Source organism: Ambystoma mexicanum, chromosome 4q (genome assembly GCF_040938575.1).
Source record: "Ambystoma mexicanum isolate Mex_15411 chromosome 4q, UKY_AmexF1_1, whole genome shotgun sequence".
Lineage (NCBI taxonomy): Eukaryota > Metazoa > Chordata > Amphibia > Caudata > Ambystomatidae > Ambystoma > Ambystoma mexicanum.
The window spans coordinates 333,967,450-333,984,913 of NC_090928.1; the positions used below are offsets into that span (position 1 = coordinate 333,967,450).

Consider the following 17,464-nt stretch of genomic DNA (forward strand, 5'->3'; position numbering starts at 1 on the left):
TTAAGTCAGACCCGAGCCCCAGGAAGATCCTCTAGACTCCCAGGAAGAAGGACTGACCAAGCCTGAGCCACCTCAACAGAGTGCTGGACCCCAGATGCAAGGAAAGTGGTAGCCGAAAACTGAAGTGATGCTATTTGCTATAGATGCGAGGAGCTGAAACCACAAAGTGCTGCTGATTTCAAGTTTGCCCATTGCTGCTGCTGACCTTCAATTCGTAGTGCAGGAGTCCCCAGACATCCCCCCCTCTTGTCCCCACAACTGAGGCCCAGGAACAAAGGATCTGCAGGACCTACAACTGGACTTGAAGTGCAGCTTGGATCCATTTCTTGTAACCAAAGGTACTGCAAAACTAAGGGGACTTACCTCTTGTTGTTGTAGCCTTGCTAGCTCTCAGTTGAGACTTGTCTTGATTGCTTTGCAGAGTTGCTTGCAGCTTTGCCCCTCATAAGCCTCCCAGGCTTGTGGCCCTACAGTGATTTCTATTTACTACAAAGACTTCTAAAACATTGTGCAAGACTTTTTACCTACTTGCAGAAGTGCTTCAGCTCACCTTGACTTTTGCTAACTTAACATTGGCTGTCCTGGCTCCCTGAAAAGGCTTTTCTGACCTCTGACTGTTTTACCTTTCCCACAGGAAAGGGCTAATTTACTTTGCATTGGAGGGTTCAAAAAGTACTTACCTGCTTCAGAATATCCATTTAACCTTTTTTTATTCCCAAACCCTTTTCTTTGACACTAAACTCAGTATTGCTCTAAATGTACCAGTGATATATCAATGTCCACAGTGTCCTAGTTATTTAAGTCACATGAGGGTGTAGGAAGTGTCTCTATGCCATCCCCAATGGGTATCAACAGATTTATTGAAACAGAGTGTTTATTTTGAAGTATATTTTTATCTTACATGTAATTGCTCCCTTCTGAAGAAGGCTTATTCAACTGACTGTTAAATAAATAATTGTTTAATCACGAAACCTTGAGTGTAAGAGTTTATTTGGATAACTATCACTGTGGATCTCTATGTTATAACACTACAGCTCACATTGACCCCTCTTGGGATAAGCCTGGCTGCTCAGCCTCAAAACCAACCTGTGTAGTACAGACTTATACCAAAGTTTGGGTTCCTATTGCTAGGAGTACAAGGCTGATGCAGTCTCCCACAGGGTACTGCATACAATCTTGCCCAACACCGATGGCAAGCGGTGAGGATCTATTGTAGAGTTGTTACATTGTGTATTTGCTATGCTTTTGTGCAACTAAAAGCCTTCACAGGGCTAAGATCCATTAGAACAGCAATTGTAACATGCCTAATATGGATAACTTCAAACAGGAAGCCCTGGTCACTTTAACAGTAGATCAACTGAAAGAAACTTGTAAGGTCAGGAATCTCCCTGTCAAAGGAAAGAAAAATGAATTAATTGCAAGGTTGTTGAATCACCAAGGTTTGGATAGTAGGCCTGTAACTCCTACTAATCCAGAACATGTGGAAATTGATAATGAGGATGATAATTCAGAGTCACACTATAATGTCTTAGAGGAGGGAGAGGAGTCCCAGCAAGGGAGCTCCTCTTTGCCTCAGCAAGCCCATTTGCCTCAACCTTTATCCACTGGGACCCCACAAGGTCTATCACCGAGTCCAGAATATGTGTGTCTTGAGAAAATGAGACTTGCATTGGAATTTAAAAGGTTACAAGCTCACGCTGAAGCCAAACATCAGGACATCAAGCTCAGGGAATTGGAAATGTAACATGCGCTTGAAATGAAAAGATTGTCTCTTGAAAATGTTTCCCTCCCAGAGTTCTCTAGGTCCTGCAGTCCCAAGAGGCCTTGCCTGCCCAAAGAAGCAGTGAGTATGTATGATGTTAAACTTGATATTTTAGATTGGTTGGGTGCCTTTCAGTACAATCATGGGATTCAGGGTCTAACAGCGAATTAGTTGATTCCTTGGCTTTTGTCTAGGCTCCCCCAGGTTGCAACTGATGCTGTAATGGAGGTGGGGGAACTTGAAAGACTGGAGCATGAAAATGTGAAGCTAGCTTTGATAGCCAGATTTGGGAAAACTCCTTCCCAGTACATTAAGAGGCGTAGGACCCTCAAAAATACTGATGGCACCCCTTGGGCCACCTGGGTGTGTGAATGTTTGAAAAACATAGATGGATTGGTTAAACGTTACAGAGTGAACTCCTTTGAAGGAATGAGAAATCTGTTTTTGTTGGAATCTGTTTTTGATGCCTGCTCTCCTGAGCCGAGACAGCACTTGGCTGACATAAAAAGAGATTTATCCCAAGAGGCTAGCAACTGCTGCTGACTTGTGGGTTGCCAACAGGGCCACTCAAAAAAAGGATGAGGGGAAGCAGCACAAGAAAGATGACAGAGAGAATTCAAAATCTAACCAACCAAAAGATGGCCACAAACATAAGAAGGGTAAACACCTTGGGAAACCAGGTCAGTCTAGTGAAACCTCTGGTGCTAAACTAGAGGGAGGTCAGCAGAAACCCCAATTCCAAAGAACATTTGGTAAATGTTATGCTTGTGGGTCAACTGACCATGTGAAAGGGGATCCCAGATGCAAGGGTAAACCTTCAGGGATCTACACTGACTCCTTAGCCTTCTTCCCCGAGGGAGAAGTTCATTTGGAAAGTGGAAACTTTCATCTATTGACTGAAGACCCCATTGGAGTCTCAGCCAGTGTTTCTTTAGTGTCCCTGGGTCTGTGGGGACAGCAGAATGTAGATGTGTATAACTATTCCAGATAACACAAAAGAATATTTTAGGGACAGTGTACTTGTGAATGGTCAGGAAACCCCTGCCATTAGAGACACTGGGGCCAGCATTGCAGTGGTGGATGAAACCTTTTTCAAACCTGAGGATGTTGCTAACGCACCCAAAAGCCCCACTAAGCTTTCTGGAGGCCCTGTCCAGATGGTTCCAATACTACCAGCTCTCATCCAGTCCAACAATAGGACTGTAAGAATACCCGTCAGTGTACAGAATGAGATGCCTGGGAGAGTTCTGTTGTGGAATTACTTAAAAGCTCTTGGATTTGTAGCAAGCAGCCACAGGCCTTCCAGTAAAAGGGAGCAGGAGCAGACTAGATTGGCCAGAGAGGCAACTTTAGATGACTCTTAATGGGTAGTTCCAGAAGTACCTATAACTCCCAGTCCACAGGAAGGACACCCTCCTAATTCCAGGACAAAGAAAGAGACAAAGGGGAAACCCAATGTCTCCGGAAAGAAGAAAGGTATCATACCTGAACATAGGACAAGGACACCCCTGAGAGGACAGTCCAAGGTCACACCTGTGACCCCTCCACCAGCTGTGGCTGAGTGGGAGGACCAACTAGAGGATGGTGAACCAGCTACTGGCGACACAGAGCTGGAAGAAGCCCCTCTGCTGTTGGAGATCTGGATCCTAAAGACCATCCTGAGATGCAGACTTTACTTGCAGAAGGTGGCCCCTGTAGGGCAGACTTCAGCAGAGGTCAAAACGAGTATCCTACTCTTTAAGGACTTCACCAACATGCAGCTTCCCAGCTGGAAGGGCAAGAGCCAGGGAGACACTGGCTGTACAGCGAGGATGGCCTCCTTTACAGTGAGTCTAGCCCAGGGCACTACAGAAAACGTGTAGTGCCTCGGGAGGCGAGACCGCAGTTTCTACAGTTAGCCCATGAGATTCCTTTAGCTGAAATGATTTCTCTATTTCTACTGGCTCAAGATGGGGTCTGATGTAGATAAATTCTGTAGAAGCAGTCACACTTGTCAGACATCTGGCAGGAGTGGAGCCTACAACGTGGCACCTTTGGTGCCTCTCCCAGTGGTGGGAGTTCCTTTTGAGAGGGTAGGGATTGACATTTTCGGTCCCCTAGACCCTCCCACATCTTCAGGCAACCGATTTATATTGGCTGTGGTAGACCTTGCTACCAGGTATCCTGAAGCCATACCTATGAGGACTGTTACTGCCCCAGCAGTGGCTAAGGCCTTCCTTGGTATTTTTAACCACAGTTGGTTTTCCTAAGGAGGGTATCTCAGACAGGGGGACCAATTTTATGTCCCAATACATGCAAGCCATGTGGGAAAACTGTGGAGTGACCTACAAGTTCTCAACAGCCTACCATCCCCAAATCAATGGGTTGGTGGTGAGGTTTAATAGACCTATGAAGAGCATGATGGGTGCTTTAGAAGAACCCCTTAGAAGACAGTGGGACCTCTACTGCCATGCCTTCTCTTTGCTTATAGCGAAGTCCCTAAGGAAGGGGTTGGTTTCAGCCCCTTTGAGCTCCTCTATGGTCATCCAGTTAGAGGTCCATTGGCCCTAATCAAGGAAGGGTTGGAGAGTGTCACTGACTATGTGTTAGGTCTCCGAAGGAGAATGACACAAATGATGACAGAAGCTTCAGATAACTTGAAAGCAGGTCAGACTCCGATTAAGAATTGGCATAACCAGAAGGCCAACCTTGTTGAGTTTACTCAAGACTAGCTAGTTCTAGTTATGGTGCCTACAAGGCAGAGGGCCTCAGACAAATGGATTGGACCCTTAAAAGTTGTGGGTTTAAGCTTGAGAGGTCAATTATTTGGTGGACTTTGGCAATCCCAAAGAGGCCCCCAGGGTCTTTAAAACCAACCACTTAAAGGCATATGTCCCTAGACCAGAACTACGAGCTTTGCTTCTAGCATCTTGATCAAGAGGAGGTGGAGAGTGAACGTCTACCTGACCTCCTCAGGGGGACAACATTTAGATGGAAAGTTAATTTCTCTTCTGATCTGACTCTGCAACAACAGTACACGTGCAAAGTCCTGTTAAATCAGTTTGCCTCCATTTTTTCACTGACACCAAGCTTGACCCCTTGGGGCAGCATGATATACTCACCGGTGACTGTCTCCCTGTCAAAAGCACGGGTTAAAGAATGTCAGACCATGTAAGAACCCACATAAAGGAAGAGGTCAAGAAGATGCTCGATCTTGGGGTAATATAGCCATCTACAAGTCCATTTGTACTAGTGCCAAAGGCAGGATCCAAGGAGTTGAGATTCTGTGTGGACTATAGAGCTCTTAATGCAGTCACCATGACTGATGCCCATCCTTTACCTAGGACAGATGAGCTGTTGGATAAACTTGGTTCAGCCAAGTTCCTCAGTACATTTGACCAAACATCAGGCTATTGGCAAATAGCTGACAGACCATGACAAGGAGAAAACTGCATTGTCCACCCCAGGAGGGCTTTACCAGTTTAAGGTTATGCCTTTTGGAATAAAGAATGCACCTGCTACATTCCAGAGGATGGTGAATAATGTTATGAATGGGATGGAGGACTTCTGCATGGCATACTTGGATGGCATTGCACAGTTCTGCCATACTTGGAGAGAACATCTTGACCACCTTGGATATGTTTTGCAGGCTCTTGAACAGGCCCATCTGACCATAAAGGCAATTAAGTGTCAAATTGGTCAGATTAAAGTGGTCTACCTGTGACATGAGGTAGGAGGAGGTAAAATAAGGCCATTGCCTTGCAAAGTACAAGCTGTACGAGATTGGGCCACCCCTAAGACTCAAACCTAGATGAGAGCCTTTTTAGGTCTCACGGGTTACTATAGGAACTTCATTGAGAATTATGAGACCACAGATTCTCCCTTGAATGTGATCTCCTCACCCAAATTCCCCAAGAAGGTCAGGTTGAATGAGGAGTGCACCGAGGCATTTGAAGGACATAACAAAGCCCTTTGTCAAGCTCCAGTCTTGAGAGCCCCTGACTACAACTATTCCTTTATTATACAAACTGATGCTTCAAATACAGGAATAGGTCCAGTTCTGAGTCAGCTGAATGACACCCTACCTGCTTCATCAGTAGGAAACTGAAGGACTGTGAAACAAGGTGGGCAGCCATAGAACGTGAATGTTTTGCCATTGTGTGGTCTTTGAAGTTTAGACCATACTTATATGGATATACTTTTGTAATTCAAACAGACCACCAACTCTTGAGATGGTTAATGAAGATGAAGGGGGAGAATCCTAAATTGTTAAGATGGTCCATAAGCATTCTGGGGTTTGATTTCACCATAGAACACAGGTCAGGGTTTAATCACAAAAATACTGATAGTCTCTCCGGAAAGTATGACCGACTGGAATAAGAGACTCATCCAGGAGTGGTTTAAATCCTCCTGTCCATTAGTCTGGGGGGGATGATTGTTAGGGAGATTTCTCAGAAATATGCCAATTCCCTTCTACCTTGGAGACCCCCAGCACTTTTGCTGAAATTTAGGACTTTTAATTTCTACCCTGGAGAGAGCGAGACCTTTTCCCCACTCAATCATGTATTTTTCTGTGATTTGGCACCATCTTTACATTGTAGCACACAGCACCTTCAGTGCAGTACCACAGGGAAGTCTCTTAAATTTCCCAAAAGGTTTAAATACCTTCTCTTGGATAACTACTGTTTCCAAGAGCAGTGAAGTGAAATTGACTTCACTTACATTTGTAACTTTCTAGAACCAGCACACACTATCTTACAATAGGGTGCTGAAGGGGTTACTTAGTATCCCCTTTGTCTAGCTTCTCATGTAACATTTGTGTTACCCTTTCTACAATTAATGGCTGGTGGCAGTGGTTTACTGTTTACTACCATTGTGTGTTTTTACCGCGGGCTGAGTTTGCAGCTGCAGTAAGGCACCCATCGGTGCCCATTTTGTCAAAATGCCCCGGTCTTCTTTTTTTCACCATTTCTTGATGGAAAGGTCCTTCCTGAGATTTTCTCTGTGCGCGAAACCAGGTTTGGTCCCATTGTTTCATTTGTCTTTGGCGGGATTCACTAGTGAAGCCCGCCTTTGGCTCCAGAGTGTCTGGCAGGGGCAGGAAGTGAGGGAGGTGTCCACAACTCCCTGTGCTTAATCCCCTTGGTTACGGGAATGCACCCAAAGGTGATTGGCTGGCTGGCTGTCCTTGTAGGACAGCCACCCTGCTGTGTGATTGACAGCTAGGCACGAATGGGACAAACCTGCATAAAAGGTGAAGTCTTTTAGCCTGGAAGGCAGAGTAGACCACCGAACAAAGGAATCCGAAATAAGAACTTGGAAGAGACACCTGCTGCAACTCCTGGAAGTTGGTTTGCACGGTGAAGCTCTGCTGCTGTGCTGAAGCTCCGAATTCGCCTTGACCAGAGAAGCCCTGCAAGGACGACTTCTCCCCTTCGGTTGGTGGGACCAATCAACCCCAAAGTGAACTCGCCTAGACATCCTCTCGGAGCTGTCTGTACTTCCACTGGTGCTGCTGCTGGAACCGAAGTGCCAGGGAGAGGAACACCAGATTGATTGCATCCCTTTAAAGTCAGACCCGAGCCCCAGGAAGATCCTCTGGACTTCCAGGAAGCAGGACTGACCAAGCCTGAGCCACCTCAAGAGAGTGCTGGACCCTACATGCAAGGAAAGTCCGAAGTGGTAGCCGAGAACAGCAGTGGTGCTATTTGCTATAGAAGCCAAGAGCTGAAACCGCAAAGTGCCGCTGATTTCAAGTTTTCCCATTGCTGCCGCTGACCTTCAATTCGTAGTGCATGAGTCCCCAGACGTCCTCCCTCTTGTCCCCACGGCTGAGGCCCAGGAAAAAAGGATCTGCAGGACCTACAACTGGAACAGAAATGCAGCTTGGATCTATTTCTTCTAACCAAGAGGTACTGTAAAACAAAGGGGACTTACCTCTTGTTGTTGTAGCCTTGCTAGCTCTCAGTTGAGACTTGTCTTGGCTGCTTTGCAGAGTTGCTTGCAGCTTTGCCTCCCAGCTTGTGGCCCTACAGTGATTTCTATTTAATACAAAGACTTCTAAAACATTGTGCAAGACTTTTTACCTACCTTCAAGAAGTGCTTCAGCTCACCTTGACTTTTGCTAACTTAACATTGGCTGTCCTGGCTCCCTGAAAAGGCTCTTCCTACCTCTAACTTTGTGTTTTACCTTTCCCCCAGGAAAGGGTTAATTTACCTTGCATTGGAGGGTTCAGAAAGTACTTACCTGCTTCAGAATATTTGTTTAACCTTCGTTTTATTCCCAAACCCTTTTCTTTGACACCAAACTATTGCTCGAAATGTACCAGTGATAGATCAATGTCCACAGTGTCCTAGTTATTTAAGTCACCTGAGGGTGTAGGAAGTGTCTGTGTGCCATCCCCAGTGGGTATCACTGATTTATTGAAACTGAGAGTGTGTATTTTGAAGTATATGTTTGTGTTACATATAATTGCTCCCTTCTGAAGAAGGCTTATTCAATTGACTTTTAAATAAATAATTGTCTAATCAAGAAATCTTGAGTGTAAGAGTTTATTTGGATAACTGTCACTGTGGATCTCTATGTTATAACACTACGGCTCACATGGACCCCTCTTGGGATAAGCCTGGCTGCTCAGCCACTCTACCAACCTGTGTAGTACAGACTTATACCAAAGGTTGGGTTCCTATTGCCAGGACGACAAGGCTGGTGCAGTCTCCCCTAGGGTACTGCACACAATCTTGCCTAACACTGTGCAATCAGGAGAGCCAGCCCCCCCCCCCAGTGGGAACTGGTTCCATTCAGGCACTATGGCAGACAAGGGACAGGGGAGTGTAAAACTCCTCTACTTCCTGCCTTTGCAGACACACTGGAGCCTAGGCGGGGACACCCAAAGGTAAAACTCACATTCAGACCTCCACCTCCCAGAATGGTAGAAGGGCTAAAAAAGGACAACCACGCAAGAAATAGCACAAAAAAAGGGGCCACAATGTCAGGACATAGGAGACCCTTTGGTGCATAACCGAGGCTGTCAATACAGACTGCAGTAAAAAAGAGCACCAACGTTGGTAGAACATGTCCACTGCCACCAGTCATAACTATAGGGTTGTCACTGTGACTAAAAAGTCATAGGAGCAGAGCGAAGGGGGATACTAGATATTCCCTTACGACTCCACATAAGATGATGTGTACTAATCTCTCATAATTTAAAGTTTAAGGAAGGGTTCAAAGTATCCCTCTATCCTTCAGAACAGTAGTTTTTGGCTAGTCAAATAATATCAAAAGGAGAACCCAAAGGGTTCCCAGCAACGCTGCACAGAGGGAGCCGTGTGCTTCAAAAGTGTAACACAGATGCCTAGAAGAGATAGGGAGGAAAGCAAGACTCCAGAGAATAAGGTAACACAAAAAGAACAGAGTTCCCAAATGTCAGAGCAAATACGAATGAATGAGGGAAAAAAGCTCCCCTCATTCAGGAGGGAAAGAAAACATTTCCAGAAGTACAGCAAAATAGTATGTTCACTTATGTATTGTCCCTGGTGACTGTTCCATTTACTCCCCTCCACAACCTGGTCAGAATGACCCTCAAACTCACCTCCCATTGTAAGAAGCTCACTGGCTCACTGCTTCCCGTCAAATCTGATTTCCTATCTATTGTTCGGATCAAAAGAGCATTGTTGTGTATATATATATATATATATATATATATATATATATATATATATATATATATATATATATATGGAACAATGCTTTTGTTAATGCTAAAATAAAGATTACTTGTTTTTACCAATGAGGTAGCAAGGTCTTGAGTGCTTGGGTGACTTAACGTGCTCTTTGGTTTTTTGCAGTGTTACAACCAAAGTTAGTATGTGTTTTTGATGTGTGTGTATGTGTATATATATGGTCACCTCGTCGTTTAATTGCTTCTGTAGCAGATTGGAACCCAAAGTTCTTCACAGCCTGGTGGTCTTCGAATAGCGAGGTCACTAATAGAAACTGGAACCACTGGACCCAGCTGCTAACCCTAAATCTAATGGTAAGAGCAGATATCCCCAATGGCCCTGACTTACCTAGGGTGTGTCTCCATCTTGATCAGGGTTAAAGGGTATGGTTAGCATATCTATTTTTGTGTCCGCATTCCATTCTATTGGGTGTAAAGTCCTACTCTGCAGTCACACTTGCCTTTGGTGCTGGAACACGGGTACATGGGTATAGGCATCCTGTATGGGGTTTCCCTACACAGCCGGGACAGGTAGAAACCCTTTTCCTTTGCGGGAAACTGAATTGTTATATTACAAAAAGGGTCACTAGCCAATGCATCAGACTACCAAATTGAGCTCTGTTTCCTATGATAAAACTTTGAATACCTGGACAAGTTTTAAAAATGTAGTAAAAACTGTGCTTACTCAGATGAAACAGAGCTGAAAATGTGTTTCTAGGTTAGGGTTGAAGTCATTAAGTTGTGTCCCCTTATGGATAACTAATCTAACACCAACCCCTACCCCACTTTAGCAATCCGAACCGTACTGCATTGAACTGTATTTATTTGAAAGTTTGGTAGATGCCCCAATTGGACATTTTAATTGTAAAAGCATATAGGTGTGTGTATATGTTTTTACTGGTAATATTCTAGCCTAGTGAATCTATGTTGTTAAATAAGTACATTTTCATACTAACCTGTGATGGTTTGGTTAGACATTTGTGTTGGGGTCTTGCAGGTCCATGAAAGTGGGCTTATAAGATGCCTACACCAGCAGTACTTTTGAAAAACACTCCTAACAAGCCCATACCATCATATTTTTATGTTACATGTTTACATTGCCGGAGCGGAGTTAGATTAAACTACAGTGAAATGTGTGAACATTTTTAAGATGAAACCTACAAAGAATAACACATCCTGCTAAATCAAATAGCACTCTGAATCTTTCAAGCATTTCCAACAGATGAGTGAATTAAGGGTCACAGATGAGAAGAGAGTTCAACCTGCAGATCATATGCTTGAATCCCAGCAAGGCTGAGTCAGCCCTTCATCTGAAATCTGTAAGCACCAATAAACTGGGTAACAGGAATACCCATTATACTTAGTGTAACAAAACCAAGCACTGCAACAAGAAACGCTACGAAAGAATAAAAAAATAAAAACGAACAAAAACAAAGGCCCTGCCATATTTTTCACAAAGAAGACTAGGAATCCTCAGCACTGTATCTTCCTTTAAACATATGTATCAAGAGAGAAGACAAAAGGCACTAAATAGTATAGTGTGTCTGTGAGGGAAAAGAGCAACTCCACGCATAAGAGTAAACTACACTTTTGACAACACGTGAAGGCAGGCGACCTCGTGGAGCTGCACTTCACCAAAAAGGTTCTATGCAATTGCCTTGAAAACAATCGGTCGAGAGAGATTTCGCCTGAATTGTTTGTTTGTGTTTGGGACATTTCAACACAAACGGGTGCAGGGGTGACCCCTCGCTTTTCACCACCACTTTTTTTTTCATTACCCCCACCCCACATACATTTGCATTGAAATTCGCCCAAAAATATCTGACGAATTCTCCCTCGACCAATTCTGCTGAGGCAAAACCTCACAATGCACACCAAAAATATAGTTAAGACCTGTCTGATGCCAGCAGATGGTCAAAGATATCCAAATCTTTGATAACATCACACTCGAGAGTAGCACTTCTAGAAACGTGAAACTTGTAGAGAATTATTTAAACTTTGAAGAATATAAAGTTATCTGGGCAAAAAAGCCTTAGAAAAAACACAATAGGTTTCAAAATTTTCCATTGATGGACCTAAAGAGAGTTTCAGGGTAGATACAAAATAAAAAATAAACTAGTTGAGAGACTGCTCAAGACAGTAAAACAAATTCTGAACTGCACTATTAGGTCAGGATTAACCTCTCAGCAGCTCAGGTCAACTTGTCTCTGCGATTACTTTCATAATCAATTTACTTCATCAGAGGAGATGGATGATTTCCTTTTTGCCAGACAAATGAGCACGCATTTGTTTGTTTGTGTATTTGTGTCACTGTGTGCGTCAGTGCAATATTATAAAATGTACCTTTTCAGAATTTTGCACCCCCATGTATTCCAGGTAGTCCAGCGGAAGACCCTGACGGTACTCCACATCATCTTCAAGAGCAACCTCCAATGCTGCTGGAAGAAGCTTGAAAACAAACAGAAAAACACAGCAAAAAAACAACAGTAAGTCATTCTGAAACAGAATTATGGACATAAAGTAGCTGTAAAGTGTGAACAAGGCACAAATGGAATCCGACCACTGCATAATAAAACAAGTCACTCACTGTAGTGATTTTTATATAGTGTTTCTCGTCATGCATAGACTCCTGGGATATCAGCACCTTTGGCACTGAGAATGGAACATTTCTTTAAAGCATTAAAGAAAATCATCAATGGAAGACTATGGTCAGACGTGGCTCCACACACGCATATGCCCCCCACCCCTTATGAACATACCAACCTCCAAACTTTAGTCCGGCTCTTTCTGCGAATGTTACAATAGAGAGAATGGGAGACAGTGAGGCCTTTGTAGGAAAGGCAATAGGGATGTCACTGATACATCCGGTTCTTCTTTCTGCAGTCATCTGAACTAGATTATTAAGCAAATCATTATGGAGGAAATCAGCAACTACTCTATTAGGCCAAAACTATTCTTGAGTAATTAGCCAAAAACAGCATCACACCTGGAGCTGCTTATAAAACGCATGTGCTATAGCCCGAAAGTATATCTGCAAATTACTTATATGGACACTGGTCATCAGTAGACCATGGGCTCTGCCTTTATCCTTGCAACATGTGCATGAATGCATGCTTGGGGTGGGGGAGGGGTGTCTTCTGAATTGTGCTTGCCTCCAGAATACAAGTAACTGACTATAAAGCCACAATGTCTTGAAAGCCTGCTTTCTGGTTGAAAGGTTGCCATGAGTCCCAAAAAGGGGACCGGAGACTGCAATTGCTTCGTTTTGTCGATCTGGACTAAAGAGCCCATCCTATGTACATCCCGATGATGCCTTTTTGACTCCAAGGATGGATTTAGTATAGAAGACAGAAAAAGAGGTCTTGTTTCATGTGGAAATCAGACAATGTTTGCCAGAAAAGAGGTTTGGGTCCTCTCCATCACCTTTTCGTTGCAGAGCATAGCTCCCCAGCAGAAAATGCCCAAAGCTTGTTCACTCATCTTGAAGATACAACAGAAACCTTCCAAATGAGGAACTTCAATATGCATGCGTTTACCGGCTCAAAAGGCTTATAGTCTAGGCCCACAAGCACACTGCCCAAATAGAAATAAATGTGCAGTAGCACCTGGAGCGTTCCACGTGCCAGATGGAATTACCAAAAACAATCTCAGACCCAAATAACCAGACAGACTCAAAGAATATGGCAACATGCTACTTTATTATCAGCTCAAATAAAATAGTGAAACCTGGAGAACGGACAAATTGCAGTTCACAACCTCATCTATATTTCAATATACAAAGGTTTTATACCTCAGTGTATGTCAGCTATGACATCATCCTACGTGGCAACAGTAAAAACCTATGGAAAGGAGGGATTGGTTAAGGGAACATATACTTGTACATTGTTTAGGTGTAACATAATTGGCTGCCCCTTATCTGGTAGGCCCACCTTGAACTACCTCTAAATACGTATAATACAGATTAATAGAATAACAGCAGTGGATGAATCACGTGCAAGGAGTCCACAATGTTGTCAATTCTGACCTTTTATTTAGTGCTATTTAATACATTTATACTGGGACTATTACTCCTCTTGGCCTCTGGAGACTTGGTTGCTCTGTTTTGTATATGCGTTCTGCATCTTTAATTGTTCAATACTTGGCACTTGCAAATGTTTTCTCCTTTAATCTAATAGAAATATGTCATGCGTATGTAGCTTATCCTCTTTGACTCCCATTGTGCCTTGCCATTATTTCTTGATGTAGCATCCTTGATCCAAGGTCAATAGATACTCTTTGTTCCTCGCACAAAGCTGTTTTTCAGCACCTTTCAGCTCTGCAGCTCTCGTCTGTCTGAGGTAGTTACGTTACTTTTAACACAAGTCCGACATACATCTTTCATCAAGGCTGCTTTACTCAGGTTCTATATTTTCTCCTGCAGCAAGCTTCTATATATCACATCTAGCTTGCGTTTCTTCATGTATACATTTCGGATCCAATACCAATACCAATCTCAAAAAACTCAGTTCCAACTATAAGGCCTTCAACATTGATGGCAATACCATCACAGTGGCCAAAACAGTGAAAACACTAGGCTTTCACCTTGATGCAACCATGTCACTAAAAAAACAAGTCAACTCACTAGCATCCTCCACCGCCTACACATGCAAGCTAATTAGGGCAAGTAGAGCCTTCCTCACCCAAGCTAGCTGCATCATCATAGCCAACGCCCTAATACTATCCAGACTGGATTATTGCAACGCCATGTACCTAGGAGCCAACAAATGCATAACCAACAAACTACAGACACTACAAAACAACGCTCTCAGAACAGCCCTCAACCTACCCTCTAAGGAACACATCTCCAACAAAAGAAGAGAACACAAATGGCTTAAAATCCATGACCGCATCTCCCTCAAAACGGCATCACTCACCCACAAATGCTTAAACAACGCAGCCCCCCCCTATCTCGCACCCAGAATAAAGAAAAAAACGTCCACCCGCCCCACCAGATCGATCAATTCCTACTGCCTGCAGGTACCCAATTTCAGACAAAAGAAAACCGGCGGCAGCAGCTTCCCTGTCCTGGCAGCCCAACACTGGAACGCCCTCCCACTCCACATTAGGACTGACCAATCCTACTATAGCTTCAGGCGAAACACCCTCACTTGGCTGCGGGCCAATGATCCTCACGACTAACCCTGCCATCTAATCTGATCATGCCAGTGCTATAACCTGACTACCATGCACAGCCTTAAATTTGTAAATATGTAAATGCAACCGAACTGCCCCTACGCACAGTATTAATATGTAAATTTGTAAGCCTTCGCTCAACTATATGTATATATGCACATCCCACACAATGTAACTGTAAATGCAATGCACTTTTTCTCATGCCTATCTTATTCTGTAACCAAGTTTTTAAGTAATCCTATCTTCCTGACCTCTGTTGCGCCCTGTTACCTCTGGGTTTTGCGCGCTATACTAAATAAATAAACAAACAAACAAACAAACATTTACTTATTCCCTTATCACTTATCTTCTCAATGAAGATGATTTCTTCGTATTCACATACATATTTATCTTGTTATGCATTCGTATATCGTTTCAGTGCATCCTTGAGTCTTCTCGTTGTGACGTCACTTTGCTCTGGTCTGATTTCTCTTATAGCTCTTCTATGTCCGGTGGTGTATGCAGACCTCCTTCCACCATGTCAGGGTGAGGGTACATTCGATATGGTTGTCTGAGTGCATAAAGTCTCTCGTATCTTCGATGCAGTATTGGGACGATACCTGGTGTCACACGTAGTGCTCTCTTGCTTCTATTCCAGTATGTTTGAGGTGAGGGGTGGGCACTAGAGAGGATGTGTACATCTGTCTCTCTACAGAAAGATAATGTCTTTTCACAGTAGGAATGAACACTTGGATCATTGCCTTTTGCAAAAAAAAAGTTTGTCTTGCATTTCCTGTATGAGCCAATGATGCTAGGTAAGCCCAACTGGACTCAACACGTTAGAGTGAAGCAGCCAGATGAAAAGTAAAAGGCAGAAGTTAATCAAATGCGCATTAAAGGGGATTGCAAGTCTCCTCTGGGACCAGAGGCAGAAAGTAAGCCATTTGGTTATATCAGGGTGAAACATGTGGACTCTCCATTAGCTAGTGATATTTGACTTGTGGCGAGTGAGAAATGGTGTGCTGTGCATATGTTTAGAATTGAGGTGGCAAATGACTTTTTATGGCTGACTAGAAGCTGGCCGGTTGAATTTTTGCCCTCTGGTTACATGCTGAAGTCTTGTAGAAGGCTTACTAGCCACCAGAAAAGGCCTCGAGGTCATTGTCCAACAAGCGGGAGCGACCACACACTACTTCTTAAGGCTCTTGCTGCCAAGCTCAGCTGCTGAGGGCAGGAGATCAGATCCTGACCCCGTTGTCAGAGCGGGTCTGGTCTCTACAGTAGCGGGAAAATCTAACAGGGGAAGGCGGTCCAAGAGCTAGTGCCTATTTGGCCTGTTGGATGCCATCAGCAGAATCCAACATCCTGTGCAAAATCTGCACTTGACTTTGTGGGCGAGGGGGGATTGGCAACACGTAAGCAAACACATCCAACAAGCGAAACAGAACAGAGTTTCCTATGGAAAGAAGACCACACTTATTGTTATGCAGAGTCACAAAAAGTTTGACAAATGCATAACCCCCACCCCCTCAAGATGGTATTTACAACCTAGTTATGCAGATCCCACCAATGCGTTCCAGCAGGGGAGGTGATCTGGTCAGCCTCCTCAGGCAGTCAGCTCTGCGGTTGTCCACAACTGTCAGATGCAGTGCCAAGAGCATCATGCCATGGGCAATACCCTTGTTCAGATCTCCTGAGCCAAAGTGGAGTGGAACAGGATTGCATAGAATATCACAGTCTCATTGTGTAATACACAACCCTCTTGCCCTTAAAGTGTGGAATTAAAGTCTCCAGGTTCAAAATGATTATCTTTGGCATTAAGACTGAGGAAGAAAGTCCTCTTTTGCTCACTTTTGTAGGTGCCCTCCATTTTTATGCGGCTCTTTTATGGCGTCAAGACATTATGCAGTGAAACCCCTGGCACATATTGTTGTGGCCCTCTACGGACCCTTTTGGACCCCAAAGCTTTGGGTTACCACCAAGGAGCCCCCTTCGTCTCACTGGATACCCAGAAAGTTGTGCTGGTTCTGGTTGTTGACATTATACTTTAGCATCATGGATGTAAGAGCTATAGCACCTTTGGCACAAAAGAAGCGCTTCTTCATGGAGTTTTGCAAAATGGATAAACTGGATTGATCTATAGTTGTAAATCCAGTAACTACACATCTGTGCTTTGTTGCCCTTGAGTGTGATTGGGTGAAGATTGGGAAAGGACATTACAGCAATTTTCATGACTTGAGCACCTGTCTTGCAATCTGTGTTCCCTCCCAGCAATCCTTGTGAGTTTGAGTGACTCACAGTCTAGACTGTCTAATTGCCCTGTGCACTTCTTTCTTTGATAGCCTCGGTTCCTTCTGGTTTCGCTCTTGGTACTCTTCATACCGTCATTGAGAGGCCCTTTTGTCTGGGTCGCTGGGCCTAGGTGTGCCCAAATAGAAGGCCTTCGCAGTGGCTGAAGACCGGGATGTTTACCACTAAAACGGCCCCAAAGTATCCAGTCTCGCTGCTCCCCAATAACCCTCCTCTCTCTGCCCATTTGCCAAACCAGGAGGATCTCGTTCCAAACGGCCTTCTAACTGCAACCTCACTCCTCCTACCCCTCTGGCTAGTCAAAGCTGGCCTGCCACCTCCTAGATGCTTTTGCATGCGCTCAGTCCTCCTCCCTCCTGGTCCACCAGGAGTATGACATTCCTGGGGTTCATAGAGGGGGAGGAAAGCAATAGTGTGGGGGAAAAGGAAAACACAGACTGATGGATCAAGATGGTGAGCCAAATGAAGAAAAGAGGGAGAGTGGGGCTTCATATTACACATGGCAAGCAATACCAAGCAAACAAGGCATTAACGGACACTG

At 44.1% G+C, this 17,464-nt stretch overlaps 1 protein-coding gene across 1 annotated transcript in view; it reads right to left on the reverse strand.

Moving 5' to 3' along the window:
* The window catches only part of RIOX1 (ribosomal oxygenase 1), a 603,487-nt gene that overhangs the window by 160,048 nt on the left and 425,975 nt on the right, over positions 1–17,464 (reverse strand). The window contains exon 10 of the mRNA XM_069607921.1: positions 11,806–11,910. Within this exon, the coding sequence (XP_069464022.1) occupies positions 11,806–11,910 (105 nt within the window). The remainder of the gene's footprint in view (positions 1–11,805; positions 11,911–17,464) is intronic.